This window comes from Hirundo rustica, chromosome Z, assembly GCF_015227805.2.
Source record: "Hirundo rustica isolate bHirRus1 chromosome Z, bHirRus1.pri.v3, whole genome shotgun sequence".
Lineage (NCBI taxonomy): Eukaryota > Metazoa > Chordata > Aves > Passeriformes > Hirundinidae > Hirundo > Hirundo rustica.
The window spans coordinates 83863689-83885406 of NC_053488.1; the positions used below are offsets into that span (position 1 = coordinate 83863689).

A 21718-nucleotide genomic window follows, 5' to 3' on the forward strand; every position below is an offset into this window, starting at 1 on the left:
AAAGCTAATTTCGTAATGAAATTTAAAAAAAAAAAAAAAAAAAAAAAAAAAAAAAAAAAAAAAAAAGATGTTTCTTAGTCAGATCTTTGATGTTTCTGGAGAAGTTGCCATTTCAATAAAAGCATTGCCAGGTGCATATTGCCAATCTTTTTCTGTACTTCAGTATTTGGGGAATGTTACAGTGTTGCTGTGAGAGGACTGCAAATGTGACTGCAGTGGTTTCCCTTGGATTCCTCCTTAGGCAAAGGTTTGTTTTCCCTTCATATGAATTTTGGTGTGAATATTTTGATGATATATGGTCAAAGAAATTGTGTTCATTAACTGACTAATAAATAGGGCAGTACTGTCAACACCATCTTTTAATTATTCTCTTCCAGTAACTGGAACAGCAGCAGTTTAATAGACTGAAAAGGCAGAGGTAGAGGCATGAGAAGCACCCATGTGAAGTGGAAAGAGCTGAATAAGGAAGCCAATTAAATTATCACACAGTTTTTTAGGGAACCTGTAGAGAAATGCTACACATCCTTATTTTCTCTTCTTCAGTTTCTAGGCTTGTGCCTTTGCAGCCATATTTAAATTGCTGAAATGATTTCAATATTGAAATGATTACTGCATTTGAGCTCCATGCCTTTGGGAATATTTTACTGGATTTTGGGTGTTCTGCTTTATTTTCTTCTGTATCAAAATACTCTCATGTAGCGTAGGATGCATCAGCTCAGCAGGCTGGTGGTTTGAAGATATAGGAAAGATGAGAGCAATTCCTCCCTGTGTGAAACTGATTTTCTACCTTCAGTTTGAAGCAAGCTCTGCTAGTGCTAATATTGTAAAACAGGGGTTTTATCATATAAAAAATGTGCATTTTAAAATGGAAACATGCTTTTGTATCAATGAATTTTTAGAACACGGGTGTAAGGGAAAAGATTCTCAGAAGTTTGAATATGTTTACTGGTCTTACCACTACCTTTTTAAGGTATTTTTCTTGTTGAGTCTGGCATCTTTCTTTGCATAAACACTATATCAGTAGGAAATAGTTTGTGACACAAATATTGAGACCTTTCTGTTGTTTATGTTTCTAGATTAAAATGGGAGATGTACATCATACTGTTGCTGTAGCTTTGACTGTTTTTCTTTCTGGAAAGCTTAAAAAGCCTGAGGTTCTGGAAGTGAGATGTTTCAGGTCATGCTAGAAAGGGTTTGGAAGACTTGAGAAAGTTGCAATATACCATAACTCTACTTTTCACCTAGTGCTTTCAGTTCCTCTGACACCTAAGAGATGAATAAAAGGAGAGAGGTAAGTAGCCTGTTAAACTGGAACAGCATTTTTTTTAAACACATAAATCACTTGACTGAGCAAGTATTTTTTTCAGTTTTGTTTTTAAAAGTTTAAAACTGAGGAAAAAGAGTTAAACTCTTTATCTGTGCAAACTCATGAAAATCCAGTAACATCTCTAGAAGTTGACTTTTATTGTGCTCCGTTTTCATACAAAAATTTAGGTGGCATTCAAAGGCTAAGAATAAATACTTTCAGAGCAGTACAGTTTTATATTGCCTGGGCTCTGATACAGCTTTCTGTCTGTGCCTTTTTCTTCTTTTTGAACAACTGTGAAAGGAAGTCTTATGGGAGATGGCTTAAAAGTTTTGTTGGAAGTACAGATGCCCCAGAAATGTGAACACAGTGGGCTGTAAGACAACAATGTGTTGACAGTTGGTATCTGTGACACAACGTGGTAGCAGTTTAGCATTCAAGTTGCACAAAGGAAGGAAGAGGACATCCCCAGAAAAGGAAGAGAGTCACAAAGGACTTGTTTTTAGCTGCATTTCTTCTTCTGAAGGTCAGGGAGAACTTGCAGAAGAAAAGATGCTGTGATCAGTGCCCTGTCAAGGAGGCTCTGTGTGTGATTTGGTCATGTGCTTGCGGAGTGTGATGCTGTGTGTCTGCTCTTCACATTTGGGGCCAAATTTTGCTTGTTGGCCAATAGTGAAGCAGGATGTAGGTGCAGGGATGGAGGAAGAGGGTTAGGAAATGCTTTCCTCTCTTAACACAAGCATTTTCTACTGTTTCTTCTCTTTGTGGGATCAGAGCTGCGCTGCCGTTCAGCCCCAGTCAGTAGCTTCTGGCCTTGCTTAACATGTCAGGTCTGCAAAATGGCACCTTGGGATCTTGTCTGTGGTGGCATTATTTACTTTTTTTTCTTCCTATGTTCCTTTCCTTTATGGCCAAGTTTTGTGCAGAAGTTCATGATACTCTGTCAGTTACTTTGTATGTGCTCAGTGCAGCTTTGGAAACACAAGCATGGAGAATGTACACATCTTTTGTACACAGAATAAAGGATGTGTTGGAGACTTGGATAATAAGTAGACTATAACGTCAAGCAAGTTATAAATAGTAAGTGCTTTTAATTTTGAATGTGAACTTGCTTGTGATAAAACTACAGAAAACAAGTCCTTCAAACGGTCCCAAAATGATGTTTAATCTGTGCAATTATCATGGGATTTTCAGCCTTTAGGAATTTTAAGCTTAAAGAACGTCTCCAGTTTGTGTGCCAAGTTGGTATGTTTTCAGAGCACTTGTCTGGGAATAATTTTTCTCAGCAAGGAGGATTTTGCAAAGAGCTGTAACGCTGCTTTTGGCCCTCAGAATCCTTCTTTTGAGGATGAGTGGCAAAGCTATGTAATATGAGAACAGAAAATGCATATTCAGTGGGTGCAATGCACTCCAGGAGATCAGTTTACTTTTCCCATATTTTTAAATGAGAAACTAAAGTATTATTTTGAAGGCTTAATTAAAGTACTGGAATTACATACTGAGATGTTCTATTGTCTTAGGAATAGTTTATGTAAAGCATAAAATACATAATAATAGTATTTTCCTTGTGAATATGCAGCCAATCTGTGACTGTGAGAAGGAAAATGGGATTTATGTTTTTGCTTCTTATGTGTGGATAGGTGATTCATTTCTCACATGGCTGTTCTTTAGCAAGTGACAAGCATTTCCCTATTTTTAGAGTACCTGGCACTGCTGCTTTCTTCAGTTCTGGATTTTATACATGGGCTGTTTGGTGGAATAGTTTGTGGTGGACTTTGGGAGGGGATGTGGTTGGCAGTACTCGGAATTCCTGTACTTTGAAGAAAATATTTACTGCTTTTCTGCAAAAGCTTTGTTTATGTTGTTTGTAGAGTAAGTGTAAAAGTAAGAGGGACCAGGAGCACACAAAGGAGAGCAGGTATTTGAGGACTCATGTTGTGCTCTAGGATGAGTGATCTTGTTGAGGTCATAAGTGGGAAGTAACTCCGATTTCTGTGCCTCTGCATTGACTTAAATGTCAGTCAGTGCTTGGAAATGACTTTGTGGCTTGAGTTGGATTTTATTTTACTGATCAAAATGGTATTTCAGGAGTTACTTCTGAAAAAAGGGTCCATTGATTGTCTTTAGCCTCTTTTTTTTTTTTTTTTTAAATTAGTCGTGCTACTCTTAATAAATAAAACATGTGAAGATCTCCTTGGGGGTGGCAGAGCAGTGAAACAGACTTCACAAGCAGTTACCAGTTGGTTGCGCTGGCTGCACTCGGTGTGAGGAAGGGAGTAACTGCGTTTGCTTGTTGTATTTTAAGAGATACTTGCTGTATAATGGTGAATATAAAAGCAAAGTTGAGTGTATGAATGCAAATTCATGAATTTTTTTTTTCCTTGCTTTGTGATTATAATAGCTGCTATCTAGCATCTTTCAACCTGGTTTCTAGACCTTCAGTGCAGAGCTGCTGTGATGTAGTCGTCCGGTGTTGAGCGTGTGTGGTGTGTGAGACTGGACACAGTATTGACCAAGTTTGTAGCCAAGCGTGCCTGTTGGCTTGTAAATACTTGAATTCTTTTGCTAAAAGTATGACTGTGCTAAAACTGCATAGATGTTTTTGCAGGACTTGTGTTTCTTAATATATTGTCACAGCATACAAACACAGTTGTCATACACAGAGGTGTGTGTTCAGCATCCCAGTAGCAGTTCCTTTGAAATTTGTTGCCTGGGTTAATGCTACCCATTTGTAATTTACAACTTCAGAAAAGTGGGAGAGAGGCCCTCAATTGTTTGTCCAAGGGGTGCGTCTGGTTTTGAGTGAAGTTGTCCTGTGTTATTTTAATTCCTTGCTTTTGGTTTTAGTAACAGCTTCAAATGCCCAAAATATTTTGGGCAAACATTTTCAGTAATGGTGATCAGGAGCAGCAATTATTCTCTGGTGATTTCATCCAAAAATTGAATTCAACATTGTGAAAAACATTTTGTAACAATGAAACTTAAGAAACCCCATCAGAGTGTTGTTAAATGTTACTAGAATTAATAAATTTACAGAAATAGCTCCTGGTTCAATTCTTTATTGCTAAGTAGCATGACAGGGTGTTGCCTTTTTAATTAGAGGATTAAGCTATCCTGATGAATAGAAAAATTGTCATGCTGTACAGAGACAATTCTGAAATCTGTAGACTAAATATCTTAGTGTTGATTTGGTCTGCTGTGGCAATACATTTGAGGTGATGTATTTTTTTCCCTGTAAGGTAATCAGTGTAGCTGAATCTCTGCCTTCTTTTCCCTAGGAACCTGCTCTGATTCTACATAAGATGTTATTGAATTCCCCGCTCCCTTTTTAATAGCTTGCCTCTCCTGCTCCCCGCTGTCGTCAGCCCCGGGAGGTCACCAAGCAGAGCCCTGAGTTGCGGAGTGGTCCCTGATGGGGACCTGCGTGACCATCTGCTTCGTCAGTTCTGGAGGCAATTTGGGAGCTGCTGGGGGGGCGTTGAGAATTAGATTGTTGATAGCGTTCCTGCAAAGACTGCTATTAACAGCCTGCTAGTCTCTGCTTCTCTACTGCAGAAGACAGAGTGATATTTGTGTTCGCATATCATGTTGTAAAATGCATGAGATTTTGCTCTTCCTCCTTGGAAATGAGAATAGGAAAATGAGAGCATCCTGAACCAGAAGCTATTAGAAGAGCATGCAGAAACCTGCAGCAATTTCTGCTTTATTTTGTCTTGCTAGCTATGGATTAGAAGGACTGATTTTTGCAATGGGCTTTTTCCATAATGGCATTCTTGTATTGTTTGGTCAGAGCTTGCACAGGAGGAAAACAGGCTTCTGAATTTAGTCACTGATCTCTATTAGCCGTGGCCTAAGGCTATGCTGAGATTTATATCCCATTTGTATTGTTGCAGCTCAAAAGAAGAATGTTCAGAGGATGACAAGTGTATTCTGAGTAGGTATGTTGTTTCATTTTCATATGAAACCCTTCTTTTTTTTTTTTTTTTTTTCTGCTTCCATTGGTCAGAAATGAGGTTAATAGGAAGAGAATATAGTACAGTGCTGCAGTGTCCCTGTTAAGGTAGAACAATAGCATCAGAAACAGTTCTTTAAAAATTAGCTGCTTTTATTTAATAAAGCTGCATTATGCTGGTGTGCAGAGTGCAGTCTTTCCTTTTTTTTCTTAACATGTACTGCAGTCAGTGCTTCCCTAACGAGGTGGCACTATTGTTGAGTTAGAGGGATAGAATCATCATATTGCTTTAGGGGACAGCAGGATTTAAAAGGAGATGCCTTACAGCCCTGTTTTACAGATTGGAAGCATCGGTTTAAGGGCATTGGCAGAATCATTTCCTTGTTCTTAGCAGCAGCCACTGCTGTGTCAGTAGCGTGTGGAATGGAAGTCCTAGTTGGTAGTCTGTTATGGAAACGCTGTTTACTGTTATTGTAGTACCGTGGTGACAACATGCCATTGAAATGGAAAACGAGCTCTCCTGCTATCTGGAAATTCCCAGTTCCTGTGCTTAAAACATCCAGGTCATCGCCACTTTCTCCAGCATACATGTAAGTGAGAGAAATGAGGATAATAAGGTGGGAATTCTTTTCATGAGACTACCCTGTGGCAAAATACCCTGTTACATATTAAATGACATTGGCACTCAGAATTTTATCTTGTTTGCTGTGTAGACCCCCCCCCCCCTCGATTTTATCCTGGATGTTTCATGATGGATGTCGTGTCAAGTCTTTCCCTTTTTGTTGAAACATAGAGAAATTGTGCAGATTAAGCCCTATTCATAATGATATTGTGTATATTCATTTGAAAAGTTTGTGGTGGTGTTAATTTATAGAGCTGATCTTGAAATCATAAGTTAAGCTTTGACGCTGGCAGGTTTTCTGTGTATATTTCTAGTATATGTGAACATTTCCTCCTCCTGACTATTTCATTTGGAAACTGAGCTTGAAATCACCTGCTGTATTGTACTGCACTTTTGTTCGTGTGAGTTCTTGTAGAGATGAAATCATCCTGCTTTGGTCTTGTTTTATTCTTTAAAGTCTTAGCCTTAATACAAATTGAATGTCTTCATAAAAAGTTACAATGAAAGCTTAAAACATAAATTTGAATCATTCATATCTGAATACTTACACGAGTTGTCAGTGTAAAGTAGCTTCACAATATGCCTTTGTCTTGCCAAATCCTGATGCAGCTTTTGTTCAGCTTTTGTTGCTGTGAATTCTGTGTTAGCGTATACAGGTGGCTGTTTTTTTGGTTTTTTTCCCTTTTCTGAAATAAAACTAGTAAGCTCAAGGTACTAAATTCCTTCTGCCTTTATTTAAGGAAGCAGCTCTTCCAGAAGGAGGAAGAGTTGCTTTAAAATGCACAGCTAGCAGTGTAGGTGACTTTTCAACCTGGAAATTGCTGTAAATGCTACTACTTTCCAACAGTATTCCAGCCTAATACCTACAATATTAGTACTTTTAAGCTCGTATTGTCTGCTTGCAGGTCAGTTTTTGCTTCCCCTACAGCAGGTTCATGCTGTGCGAGAGAGGCGCACAGGTCCTCTAAATGTATATATTTTTTGTTGTTACTGAGCATGGCATTGTTATGGTGGGACTGAGAGAATCCAGCGCCATGTGCATGGTCACTATTGTTCTCAGGCAGAAAGGCTGAGGGAACAAACCCGGCTGTACAAAACCTGTGCTGGGCACGCTCACAGTTAAGATTAATTAATCTTACTACAAGATGTTGATGTGCTTCAGTCTTTTTATGGGAAACATCAAAGATACTTAAGGCTACCAGGAGAGAAACTATTTCCAATAAATCGCTAGCTATTCTGAGTTGTTAAAATATATGACTTAAATATAAGGAAAGTATAATAATGATAAGGAAAGTATCATGATGGTAAGAGTTGTGAGACATTTGAACCTATTTCAGGGAAACAGTGTCATTAGTGTTTTATTTTCTGCTGTTGTTTTTAAACTGTAGTAGTCTTAAATGCAAGAAAAATCAGAACTAGCCCAGTGTGATCTCTCTGCTGCTGAAACGGAGCATTTCTTTTGTGCGTCGCCTTTAAAGTGCTAATCTTAGCCCTGAGAATGCTCCAGCCTTTGTGACGGGGATCGTGTGGCTGATTATCTCAGTGTTGAAAGTATGAACAGGTTTAGTTATCATGTTTAAACTATATGATGCTGAGCTTATCTGGAGCGTGAGAAATATGTGATCAGCACCCTTAATCATCTCTCGATAATGAGTCAATGTATCTCAATATTTATGAAGACATTTCTTTATTGGCACACAGACCTGACATTAGGAGGACTCATACATCTAACGCTAAAATGATTCATATATTTTATTGCAAAGAATGAGAAAGATTGCAAAATGGCACCTATCTGATTAGGCAATATAAATCAAGTAATTTAAAAATCCCCTGTAAATTAGGTTGACCTGTAAAATAGGTGATGGGATTAATTACTTTCATTGCAGAGATAACAATCAATTTGATACTGTTTCATATTACCTGAGGTTTTTCATATTCATAAGTTTTCTGTTGTAAGTAGTACTCTGCAGACTGGCAAAGGGCTTATGTTTTGAGTAAGAGGGTTGAGGAATAAGTAGTGTGTGGAATGGAACGTATATTGATGTAAAATAAATGGACATCAAACTCTAGAATTCACGGATGAACAAACACTTTGTTACTAAATATTTTGGATCTAGGGTATACAAAGGTGCGATTGAGCTTTTAATCCCTTTAATACTTGAGATCTCAGTCTTACAAAATAGGGGGTTTAAGGTAGTTTGGATTGCACAGTCGGAAGGTCTTAAAAGTGGGGGTTTTTTTCCTTGTATTTAAAACAAAATTCCAGTTTTTCAGGTACCTCTAGTAAAGTTGACCTTAGCTTTAAAAGCTTCATCTGCTTTTAAATCACCTGCTTATGATTTACAAGAGACTTATCTAGAGATTAAACTGATGGTCAGGACACATAGATTTTATTAGAGTTTTTTTGGTCTGTGTACCTGATATCTGCACTCTGCCTTAGTTTCCCTGTCTCAAAATGCCGAGACTGGTGGTTGTGAACAAGTTTGGCTTCTTGGATGAAGCACCTGTGTACAAAGTGCCACTGCAAAATGTTGGCTGTCCTGCAGCTGTGCAGGCTTAGCTCAGTCTCTGCTTGGGAAGTTTGTGGTAGTTTCTGACAGGGGAAAATGAGTGTGAGGAGCTTGTCCCAGAGAATTCTGTGCTGTGGGGAACTTGTGGCAGTGTAGTACCTGAAATGAAGGACCTGCAGAGGTTGAGGTGTGATGAATTTGTAGATTTGGACGTGCTTCTGTTACTGGGAAGTCTGCTTGGTTTGCAGGATCTGGTATCCCTTTCCTGGCAAAGGGAAGGAGCAGCAGGGACTTGCTGCCTCTTGGCTGGTGGATTTGTACACCACCACTTATTTATTAGGGATATTTTCAGGACATCCTGACTGCAGGTGGTAACTTCACATTATACAGAGGGCGAAGGGTCCCGCTGTTGGGGAAGGCGCACATTCCCTGACTTCTGGCGAAACTGATCCAGAGGAGCCTGAACTTTCCCCCAAGCTGGAGAGATCCAGTGACATTGCGTAGGGAAAATTAGGCACTGTTAGAATTGGAACACTGGCATGTGCCAATATATGTAGGTGTAGTGCAGCTGGCTTAGTGCACGAGTTAGGAATGTGCAGCTCTGGGTACGTGCACACGCCTTTGTCAGACTGCATTTTCTTTTGTGGCACTTATTTTGCTGGGATTTAGAGTGTAGATGCCGTTTGTCAAACATTGTGAAAGTTACAGCAAGTTTATGCACCATTAGTCAAATCAAATTCATATTTGTGGTTGTGTTGACTGTGGAGAGAGACCTGCATGACTTCATCTATTATGTGGACAGTTTCAGCAAGCGAATAAGAGAAAAGTGAATAACATAGACAGTGAATAACACTTGAAAAAGTAGCGTCCCATGGCATCATAGCTGTTATTTAACATCACTAACAAATGTTTAAAAACAAAAAACAACAGTGACAGAAGCAGAGGTTAAGAATTAAAGCACTACTACAGTGAGGGTGTGAAACAGTTCTGAATTGTATTTAACAGCTTTGAGGCATAAAGAAACAGGAGTCCCAATTATTGTTCATGTGGCGTGGCATCTCATACATTAAAAACTAAGATAATTATTTTTTATTCACACCAGTAATGTCATTAAAAAAGAATAAATGCACAGCTTCCAGTAATACAAATGGAAGAGATTTTTGTGGAAACTCAGGAGATTAAAGCGCTATGATGAACATCTACAAAGAATTCAATTATGCAAAAATACTATTTACAAAAACACTTTATAGAGGATTGTTCTGGTAAGGTTGTGTCATGCAAGAATATTCTTAGCTGCTTTTTAGAAAGTTAAATGTTCAATTAAGTGGTTTTAGTCACCTTCATGACAATTTTAAAAATAAGTAAAATAAATGAGTTCTTAATTCAGAATAATACACTTGTTATCTTAGTGCCTTCTTTCCTTTCACATGGACTAGTATGTTAATATTAAATGAAAACTATCCTTTGTGTGTGTTTTCATAAATAACTGACTAACATTACAAGAAATAAACAGATGTGGTATTCCAAATAAACTGCTATCAACACAGTGTGTCCTGAGTCACGTGGTTATGAAATTTGTCTGATAGGAAATGCTTTGCTCTAATGAAAATCAGTTACTATGCAGAAAAGTAGAATAAATTCTTAATACTCTGGAGTAAGTAGCATTAGTTTTAGCTGCCTATATTGGTTATATGGATTAATGCCTTTGTGTCTTTTTCCAACTATCTGCTTTGCTCTCCAATGAGCTCGTTGAATTTATGCTATACAGTGATATATATGTAAATGGGAGAATGTTTTTTAATTCATCAGACCTCCTGTATTAGTTCTCTTTGATGAGACCGCCCTATGTGTCTCTGCTGTCTTCAGTGGTTGTTTTTAGTAAATGAACTCTTTTGTTGGCTCCTGAGCATTTGGCAGACCACACGATATTCACACTCACCTGTCTTTGGCACCATTTCCATTTTATGACATTGCTTCCTAGATATTTCAAATTTCAATGTGTTGAAAGTCAATATGCAGCTCACCTCAAATGTTTTTTAAACTGATCTGACAATACATGCAAACAGATGGATGAGTGGGGAGTAGAAGGGGCTTGTATCATACTAGTAGGAGACCGCTTTTAATCCCAGAAATTTTGTGTACAGAGTTCTCCTTTGTGCCTATTGGTCTTTCTTCTGCTCTTATATATATAATAGGCATTCAATAGATTATTCTAAGTTTGAAATGTAAAATTTCATTGCTGTAATAAACTGATAAAAATGAGAAAAAACCTCCAACTTGTTTGTCATGAAGTCACCACCTGGGGCTACTGTTTTTTCTGGGGAGACCTTAGAGGGGATGATGTGGCCTACAGGTTCCCAGAATTATACACTTCTCCTTATACAGCAGGATGTTGCAATATTGACATTGTGTTGTGACATAGTAAAGCATCTGTATTGAATTATCTAGAATATGTTACTCAGCCTGTTCTGCCAGCCTGTCAATTCTACCAGTTTGTTATTTTTGCCATTATTTCTTTGTACTGTGAAAAAAATCTTGTTCTCCAGTCACATTCTACTCACTGATTTTTCCAGTGTTAAGTGGTATTTCCTGTTGATATTTGGATGGGGCTATCTACGGATTTCCAAAAATCGCTTGGTGAATATTTGGGTTTTAATATAGTAGTTGCTTGTTCTAAATGGTTATATAATGGTTATCATAGTGTAATAATGTGTGGCTATCGCACTAAAGTGGAAGTGCACATCTATATTATTGCTATAATATTGTAATATTTTGTCCATCGGTGACTAAGATTGTATAAATGTCTAAATTGAAAAAATGTGTTTTCTCATAGGAGGAACAAGTCACAAGCCCCTCTTATCTGGCATGCATAGATCTAAATGCTTTATCACATAGGGGAAATGCCCCTCTACATCCTCTCCAGCAAACTGCAATAAAGGAACACTAAAACTTCTGTGAGAGGTGACAGAGTAAGAAGAATGCTAGATAAGAACCCAAACCCTAAGGTCAGAATCTCACTGACTTTTACGGTATCAGAATTATTCTGGCCAGTATATAGGGAAGAAACCTCTAACACTCTTGAAAGGCGTAGTTCGTAATTTGGTTACAAGAACACAATGGGATGAATGTTCTATGACCAAATATTGAAGGTGCAGGTGCCTCCGTAGACTTATATTTGTCTCTAAGGAGCAATTCTGTTAACTTACTAATTTCTGTGTGTGAAAACTAAGGACACAAAGCACAACTGTAATCTGCTGGTACATGCAGAATGGTTTTTGTGTTTTGTAATACACAGGAAGTATTAAGCTGCCTAGTCAAAATTCTTATTTAACTCTTGAGTACTCAAGACCAAATATAAAGAGCAGAAAATAGGTGCAGTGTTAGTCCAGCCTAAACTGTGAAACCACTGACAGTTCATTTTCCAACATTAATGGAATAAAATAGTCCTCTTTATGCAGAAAATTACAAAATGTGTATTTCCTTTGCTTTTTCTGTTTCTAATAGTAGGAATCAATAGACAAACACCAACTTTGGTGAAGTCATTAGCGAACTGTTTCTAATTTAGCACCGTTAAAGGCGAGTCTGCAAATTTAAGCTACGAATGACTCAATGAATGCAAACCCTTTGTCAAACAGATAAATGTGGATGTGATACTAAGGCTCCCAGAGAGATTAAATGCTGTTAGGAACAAAAGCTTTCTAGCACTGACAGAGCCAAATATTGCTTTATTTCTGTGGAAAACAAATTTGAATTAACCAGTGGGCTGTAATTATGCTGCAAATCAGCTTGAGACCTGTGATTGTTTAGTTGTTTAAGAAGGAATTTTGAAGAAAATATGTTCTGTGTGCATATTCTTGGGAAAGCATACCAAAACAGTTGATGTTGCTCAGTCCTCTTCTGCTGGCTTTGGTCACAGTGTGGCCTTACTAGAAAGCAATACAAAACTATTTCAGTGATGCTGGGAATATCTTTGTTTCTGTTCCCCTACTTGCCATTGAGGTCCACTTGGTGCTGGGAACAGTGGCAATGTCTTGAATCACCTGCGTGTTTGTAGTAGCTCCCATAATTTCTGTTGGTGTAGGATTGCGTGCTTGGACACAAAACAGTGATTGCATGTTGAAATCCAAAGAGACTTGACTGTACTAAAAAAAAAAAAAAAAGAATGGAAAGGTTAAGGCTTGACATTTAAGTACTAGTCTCCAAAACTTTGCTTCTAGAAATACTTCAATTGGTTCATACTGCCTGGAGCCTGACTGTGGTTAAGCACATGTCATTGACCCTGTCCTTCAAGTGAGGTTGTGGTTGCTGTTCCCCTTGTAGCCTTGCTGCCTTTGGTGATGGTGCAGGCAGAGCTGCTCAGGCTACGTTGCTTCTGTACTGACTTTCCTCTTCTTCTGCTGGCCATTGCAATGAGCATCTTGTGCTGTAACTGTGTCAGAACAGCAGGTAAAGCTGGTGCACTGGCTGCCTCTGCCCATCAGCGTGTGCCCACAAATAACCTTCATCTTTCTCTGCCAGTTTTGGGGGTTTGCAAGTCCTCTATCTTCATCTCCTGCTTCCCTTGGCCAGTTCCTTGTAAATGACCCACTCACTTTGGTCTATTATGTAGAGCCTGTTTTTATGTCCTCCTTTTAGAGAACATCCTCAGTTTAGAGGAAAGGTGGAAAATGGGACATCTATTTGCATTTTGATTTACAAAACATTAAGTTGTACTTCGTGCCTTTCTCCTGGAGTGGAGATTTAGAAGAACTCAGTATGAAGTTACTAAGCAAATATTTTTAAATGTTCTGCTGTTACCACTGCCCTTCTAATGTATGAAAAAGTTCAAGTGTAAAAAGTGAAATATTAAAATATAAACATCAGAACATTGTCCAAAGTGAGCAGTATTCTGCACTAGCTGCCGTAGCTGTTTTAAGAGATTGCACTCACGGTAGTTACAGTGCAATAATAATTCACTTGAGGCAGAAGGTTCGTAAACTTCTGGTTGGGGTGGCCCCTTTCAAGTGAGCAGAATTAAATAGAATTTTAAAGAAATTCAGTAGCCTGACAAATAAACGTGGCAGCCTCGAGTTCATCTAATAAAAATACGTTCTTTAATCTGTCCAGTAAAAACAGTGACATCTGAAGCCAATAGCATAGGACAACTGGCCATAGTGATAAAGGTAAAAAAGGCATGATTCCCACTCCTAATGCATTGTGTGTGTCACGGAGGTGATCCAAAGCAATTTAGGTCCTGTCTTCCAGTGTTGTTCTTGTGTTCATGCTACATTTGGCTCTTGAGCAGCAGCGGTGTCAGTTCCTGTGTGCCTCAGAGAAAGAGCTGAAGTTTGAACCTGCTCGTTGGTCTGTGGAGAGGAGTTAACTTGCTATGTCAGCCTATTGGAACAGAAATGACCTTTTTTCTTTCTTTTCTCTGCTAGCCAGAAGCACGTATCTGTTTTAAAATACAAACTTGCATTTCCTATAGAAACCTTTTAGTAATAAGAAATCATTAGCAGTTGATTTACTGGGTTGCTGATACCATAAAAGAATTAAATTAGAAATTCTTGATAAAAAGTAGTAATAAATGGAAGAGTTGTTGTTTTAGGGGAGGACAAGTATAAAAGTAACTTCTTTGCCTGAATAAAGGATTATCTGAAATTGTATGAATAGAAGATATGGAATGGAAAAGTGAAATACCATGATTGCATCATTTTTTCATCTACATTATATTAATATTTGAATTTAAAAAAACCCAGTTTTTCTTTAATACAATACTGACATATCAGTTCTGTTTACTGAGCTCCAAGGTGACCAGGTACGTTGTTGAGGAATTCCTAAATTGATTACTTATGAAGTTGGAACATCTATACATCATGGGAAGACAGGAGTATAGTAAATAATCTTAATTAATAGGTTAGCAAATTGCATGCATAGGTGCATGCATAGGATAGCCCTGGGATGTACCAGGGTTTGGGGTTTTTTTGATACGTCATAAAATCATAAAGATTTGGCCTGCAATAAGAATAACCTAATATGAAATTGAAATCTCTGTCCTTGTTACCTGATAAATACCAGAGTCCTGGCACATGCCAGGGGTGATTGCATCTGATGCCATTTTACCAGTGACCAGAACACTTGTGTCATGGTTCAATGAACAGTAATTTGATAGAAAATAAGGTTACAGTCCTTTCAAAAAATGAGCTGTTGAGCTTCACCAAATCAAGAACTCACTCTCTGGCCAATCTGGCTTTGGCAAAGCTTTTACTGAGTTATGTAAAGACTGTGTTTTAAATAAATTGGTGAATATGCTCTCTAAAATATCTGTAGGTGTAGGCTGCTCTCCTTACTTTGTCTTCAAAGAGTGTCTACAATAGTCTGAGGAACAGTTGAATGGATTACTGATGGAATTAAAAAATCCTTAATAATATTCTTAGATGCCTTGTTTCTGTTGCATCAGAATAAACTCTACTACTTCTGAAGAAATCATCATAACAGAATAATGTTTTATTTCATTTGTGCCACTAAGCTCTACAAAATGGCAACTCCATGATATGAATATTCTGGTTGAGAATAAAATTTGTCATGGTTTTCATGGATCTTTGCTTATCATGGGTCACCTGGATGTTTCTGAACTGTTTTAACAAGGTTAATATTTGCTAAGTGGTTTAGAATGCAATTTTCTTCTGTGAATCATGTTGTAACTCCAGCCAGTGAAATCTGTCGGTATTTGCTGGAAAGTTAAAGCATGTTAATATCCATATAATGAACACTCCATATTTCATCACTACAAAAATATCAGTTGGAAGTACTTGGAGGATTAACTTCAAGTCATGAGAAAAGCACATTTGGTTACAGCCTCTAGGAGAGAACTCTGCTGTACTTGAAATAATCAGCATGTGGTTAGAAAGAAAAATCTGATTCAACCTACTTTGTGATAGCCACTAATTAACCTCTGGCACCTCTCTCTGAACTGCAAGCCGCTGCTTCCCAGGGGTTGCAGAAAGTCAGGCACCTTCTCTGCCTTCCTCTTGCAGTGTTAATATTCATTTCACATTCAACTCCCAACATTCCCTTGTTCTTACCACTATGATGTTCAACCCTCTCCAGACCAAGTGTGTGTGTTGATGGTGGTTTTAACATCCACATTTAGAGCAGCTTGTTGTGAATTCTCACTACATGTTACTGTCATTTTAACTTCTTTTAACTTTTGTTTCCTAACTTTTAAAAAGTCTGGTTAAAAATGGTACTGCTGTGCTTCTTGTTTAATGATTTCTATTGATCAGAACAATAGAATTAATTAGAAAGTGAATTAACTTTCTCCTTTGGTAGAATGCTTAATTGTGATATACTGTACTTAAAGTTTAAAAGTTAAAAAAAAAAAATCAATATGTTTTCATTCATTGCTATTGAGTTAATTATAGTGCTTAGGAGATCCATGTTAATAAATGTAAATAATGCCTTTGGTAAGTGTCCAAACAAGACAGATGAACTTACTGTCGTTTTGTTGGACATTCAGCACATTTCCCATCTGTTTCGGGTGTGAATGGCAGAGTTATTTCTGAATCTTAATGTTACAGCCCCTGCAACAGAAGCTACATTCTGAATACTTCAAGATTTTGTTGCAGGTTATATGATGCAATGCTTGGGTTTTGCTCTTTGTGTATTGCTGTTAACACAGAGCTTGTGCGCTGTCATAGTTTCACTTTGTCTTACAAAGACAGGTTCTTTGTGGTGTGTGGAGATAAATGCTGAACTGCTACAAAGCCAGTGACAAAGGCATAATTTGTGGTCACTCCGGGAGTGCTCTTTCCCTCTTGGTGAATGTCACAGGACTGGAATTCAGGGGATCAGTGCCTTATTGCCAGGTGTTATTGCTGACTTGCTTTGGAACATCTGCCAAACCCTGCTCTTGAATGTCACTTTCTGCAGAAAGGCGAGGGTGCTCAGCCCTCCAGAACTGTTGAGCTGTAGGTTAGAAAGGTGGTGTCTTTAACAAAAACAAATCAAACAAAAATCCTTAAGTCCCCACAAACAAAAAACCCACATCACAGTTGGTTTTTTTTGTTGTTTGGTGGGGGTTTTTTTTGTTTTTTTTTTTTCCCCTAGTTGTTTAGCTACCCATATAGGATTAATATAATCTGCTTGTCTTTATTCACATGGAATCACGCAGTCAATGTTTAGGCCTAGAATTGTAACAGTTATACTCTGGTGAATTTTTATAGTGTGGAATTTGCAGTTTTTAATGCCTCATTCACATGTGCAAGTTTCTGTCCATACATAACAGCAAATGTAGAAGACAAATAGTGAAAATCTTATCTGCAGAAGAGCTTCAGGTGGTGAGCTGCTGAGCTTATGTGTGTGATATAGAGAGCTGCTCATTATATACTGAAAATCAGGTAGAGGAAATAACTGCTTATAGCCACACCAGGCATGTTGAATGTCGACTTTTACGTATTGAAAGTATTTTAAAATTTATTATATAATCTCTTGACTGTGCAGTTTTAACAAGGCATTATGTCCTATAGAGGATGACCTGTAGAGAACAGAGCTATGGGAAGATGTGTATTATGTTCAGAAAAATGCTTCCATTATCCCAGCCGTTCTTGGAATAAATGAATCATTCTCGAGGTCTTTGCCTTAATTTGTAAAACTTATGAATTATGCTGTCTGTCAGGAAGTCAAGTAGCGATGTGGCAAACGTGGTTAAAAACCCACTGCAAACAGCCAAGAAGGTTGGTTTACTTGTCTGTTTCTTTTTGTAATGATTGAAACTACATGTTCACTTTCTATTTTCTTCCGAGTTCAGAGAAAGTATTTTAAATACCCTTTCATGTAACATTTATCTGATCTGACATTTTGAGAAGAAGCTTCAAGAGCAAAGAGTCAGATTCATGCTTGTTGAGTCTGTTGTTCTTCACACCCATGCTTGCACGTCTCCCCACATAATTTTGTATTTCTTCTTAGAAAGACATGTACAGATTTAGAGACAGATGTCTTTTGGAATGATATAAGGCTCTTGCCTCCATGTGATTGTATGAAAACTAAAATAAACAAAACCTACCAAACCCAAAACACCCTAGAACCGAGTGAACAAAAATAGTTTGGGTTGTGAGCCAGCAACTTCTTGCTGCTGTGTTGCATAGTTGTATTTATTGGATGCAGAGATAGTCTGGAGAGCCATTTTCTAAGGTATACCCTGTAAACTTTGCTTAAATTACTCTGGATTTGTTTTATAAAATAGAGATAATTGTGTTTCAAAAATAGAACAAATCTTGCATGCTGCAGTTCATCCACATTAGTTTATTCAGCTGAATACATTAGAAGTCACAGCTGTTTAGATGTACCCTTGTTCCTACAATGTTATGTCTGTGTGCATAAAATCTCACTGTTTCAAACCCATGTACACTGTTGAATGGTGAATTTGTTTTGAATATGTTTTCGTAGCTGACCTTTTGTACTCATGGGTTTGAACAAGGCACAGCTATGCTATTAGGGTAATACATGAGTTTCAGAAAGTGCTCTATGTGGTCTTTGTTCCAGAAGAAGGAGGGGATAAATATAATTTTTAAAAGGAAATTATGAATATTATTTTTCTTCCACAAATTCTGAATTTGGCCTTACATAGTGGTCATAATCAAAACTGAGGAAAAGGAAGGGGATTTAAGCACATTCTTGTTACTTAAAGTAATTTCGGAAACTAGGTTGGAGGCCAATGTTTTAACCTACATGTTTAAAATTTGGAAATTTTTTTGTATCTGAAATTTGCATCATTTACATCAAACAGCTATAAATCTTTCTTGTGATATGGAGTCTTGATTAACAATGGAGATGCCCTCTTCTGTGGATTAATAGCTTATGTTTGCTAATTAAAATTGCGTACATATTCATTAAATCTTAATACAGGTTCATAGGTAGAACATTAGATCACAAAGATTACATAAACTAGTTGTTGTTAATATTTCTGTAGAAGAATTTTATTTACATTGTATAATAATTACAGGTTAGCATAGTTAGACTCTCAGATGTAACCTAATTTACATTTCAAGATTAAAATAGTAGGCTAATAATACTGCAGTAATTCTTTAACAATTCTACCTAAAATTAGTTCATCCTGTCTAGATTTGGACAGTAATTGCTTGGAATCAAATCTTAAATTAAAATGACGATGTGTTTGCCTGCACAGTAGCCAAATACTGGATATCATGTCCTAAAGGAGTTCTAATTGTGTGTTTCGAAAAGCAGGTTAAAGCTGCAGCTTGAAACTCTGTGATATATATTTTCTATTTTGAATAGTCATGCATGAATGAGGTGTAGGAATGAAAATATTTTCTTTAATATTACACTTAGAGTTTCAGTTTTTCACCAGTTTGCCAAGGAAAAGCTGAGATGCTTGATTTTGGAAACCAGATGAAAACTCTACAAGCATCCTAAAATACTGGCTTATAGAAATAACATAGTGTGCAAGCTTCGAAATCGGGGAGCTGAGGAGGGAAAGAAAAGGAAAAACTTACTAGCCAAAAAGTAGTTATGCCTTTTTAGAGACTATTAACACTCATTCTATTGAATTAGCTGAAGGGAAGGACTAATTCTAAGGACTGATTCTGTTGCCTGCTGGTTTTTTTTCCTGTAGCCTCTGTGCTGTCACACTTCATCCTAGAAGACTATGGGTTTAGAACAAAAGATCACTGAATGAAAATGAGTTTGGTCTTAAGGTTTCTCTGTTCCAATTTTCTTAGATCTCTGGTGGAAGAGGAGGATCCTCATATGAAAGTATCTCTTGGCAGCAGCGATATGGGCGTCTCTGCCCACCTACAGTCTTCGAAGACAGGAACCACAAGATTTTTCACCAGCAATACTCACAGTTCTGTGGTATTACAGGTAATTAAATATTCTCATGTGTGTATTGATCTGTACTGAGAATTTTGTCTGCTCTAAATGATGTGTCCTCTCAATAGATTTTATTTGTCTACTAATTCCTGTAAAGCCTCAAAACCTCATATTCTTGTGCTCCTAATGCCCACAAACAAGCATTGCTTGCAATTTCTTTTCTTGTGAGATAGAGGTTCAGCTTTTAGCAGCAGCTTTGAAAAAAACCATTGGTCTTTTCCTGGGGTCCTAGCCCAGTCCAGTCTCAAGTTCTAAGAGGTAACAACATTAAACTCTGGTGTGACAGCTGTATCAAAGAAGCTCACTTAAATATCATTATTTAATTAAGTAAGGCATGTCCTTAAGATGGCAGAGCCCTGCCAGGTTTTGTGTGATGCCCTGTGATGGGTCTGACAATGGCATTACTGCATGGTAGAACATCCAGAGAGACAGTATTTACATTCTTGCTAGTATTAGAAAAATACCAGAAAAATATTTAATGTTTGAGTTTCTGTTCCACAGTGAATGAAGGAGGGGAGTATTTCATCCATCCTCCAGTATCCACAACTGGGCACATCTTTGGAGGAAATCTTGCTCTAGATGACTGCTGATGACTTTTCTTTTCTTTTCTTTTCTTTTCTTTTTTTTTTTTTTTTTTTTTTGGTTAGATGTTATTAGTAATTCAGAGGAGTTCAGATGTATAATGGGTGCTTATATTGGAGTTTTTAACATGTCAACTTTGGTAACAAATTTGATAATTACAGAACCAGGTAACCAGGTAACAGCTTTCCTTTCAGGCCACAGACTTTTGCAGCCTGTTAAGCTGCAAACCCCTTAAATTGCTGTGGAACAGAATTATATCTAGAATGCATATGTGACCAGGAGGTGTAGGTCCAAAAAAGATAGCAGTCCCTACCTGAAACAACTGCTATTGTGAAAGCTTACAAAAAAACCCCTCATCCTTGAAAATAACTTAATTATTTGAATAAAACTGCCTTCTAAGGCCTGGCGTAACTTTGCATTCATCAGCTGTATCTGGAAAATAATGATTATTCTGCTTGTTTTCAATGACTAATGGCCACTGAATATATTACAAATAATGTTTTTAAGATGACAAATTATTTCTTTGTCACTTTTTTTGGACCTGCAGTACACATGTACCTAAAAGTAAATAAATATTTACATAAAGGGAATAAGAGATTTGGGAGACTCTCCTCCCAAACCAAAGGGATGCTTTGCATTGTGCTTTTCCTGCAGGGTTTTGACCAACTGCGTGTGGAAGGTTTGCTCTGTGATGTGACACTTGTTCCTGGAGATGGTGATGAGGTCTTTCCTGTCCACAGAGCAATGATGGCTTCTGCAAGTGATTACTTCAAGGCCATGTTCACAGGTAGTGTTTTTATTAAAGCCATGTACTGCTGTCTCCAAATTGCTCTCATTCAAACACTCAGACACAAGTTCAGGGCTGTGTGTGAATCATTCCAGGGTTGCAAACAACACTGTGGACTAAACCTCTCTCTACTTGCATATGGGGTTTTTAAATTAAAATTTAAAATTGTATTTTAATTTTCCCTAAATTTATGAAATAATTTCAAACCCATCAAAATGATCACATACATTTACCTGCATGTGTATTTCAGGAGGAATGAAGGAACAAGATTTAATGTGCATTAAGCTTCACGGTGTGAACAAAATAGGCCTAAAGAAGATAATTGATTTCATCTATACTGCAAAACTTTCCCTTAACATGGACAATCTTCAGGACACTCTGGAAGCTGCCAGTTTTTTGCAGATTTTGCCTGTTTTGGACTTCTGTAAAGTATTTCTTATCTCTGGGGTAAGACTATTTGTTTCCCATTTACAATGTTTAAGGCCTTGGTATGTAGTTTTGTTTTTTCTTCTGTGATGACATTGACTTACGTAACAGTCAAAGTTGTATCTAAAACTTGCTATTATTCATAGTCTAGATTCACAGAGAACAAATTTGCTTTATAGTTCCCTTGAAAAACTTGGTTTTCTTCTGAGTATTATGTACAGTATGCGTTTGATACAAGTGTTCTACCACATTAAAATTCTTCCCTTGCATATCTGATATGAGATGTTTCAGGGTCTCCTTGCATGATTGCTCTCATTCGAGCATAGATCTGCTTGCTGCATTCAAAAGGTGTGCTTCAGTTACATCCGCTTTATTCCTTTATTTACAGCCCTTCCATCTCAATGGGGGTGCAGTTGCCTGTTTTCTGACCCAGACACAATATAGAAGCCACACTTAGATAGGATCCCTCAGTACCTTTCCTTGCCCTCCTGTCCTGCCAGCAGTGAGGAGCACCTATTCTGTGGGGCTGTAGGACAGCAGTGGTGAAAGAGCTATGCTGTCAAAGCTGTTCTGCCTGGAGAGACACTTTGCAGTTATTTTTAATGTTTCCTGGAAGTTTTCTAATGTTGATGTTAAATGCTTATATACCTCGCTAGAACTCTGA

The 21718-nt window shown here is 37.6% G+C and overlaps 1 protein-coding gene across 8 annotated transcripts in view; it reads left to right on the top strand.

Annotated features, from left to right (window-relative positions):
- The window catches only part of KLHL13 (kelch like family member 13), a 78431-nt gene that overhangs the window by 38166 nt on the left and 18547 nt on the right, over window positions 1-21718 (top strand). For 5 of the 8 annotated variants that reach the window (XM_040089961.2, XM_040089960.2, XM_058424067.1 and 2 more), the window contains 3 exons: window positions 19109-19250; window positions 20496-20628; window positions 20879-21075. In XM_040089961.2, coding sequence (XP_039945895.1) covers window positions 19109-19250; window positions 20496-20628; window positions 20879-21075 — 472 coding nt within the window. Of the gene's footprint in view, window positions 1-5055; window positions 5245-5505; window positions 5849-19108; window positions 19251-20495; window positions 20629-20878; window positions 21076-21718 lie in introns of those variants that run through there. The other 3 variants (XM_040089957.2, XM_040089958.2, XM_040089956.2) reach the window with 3 other exon arrangements.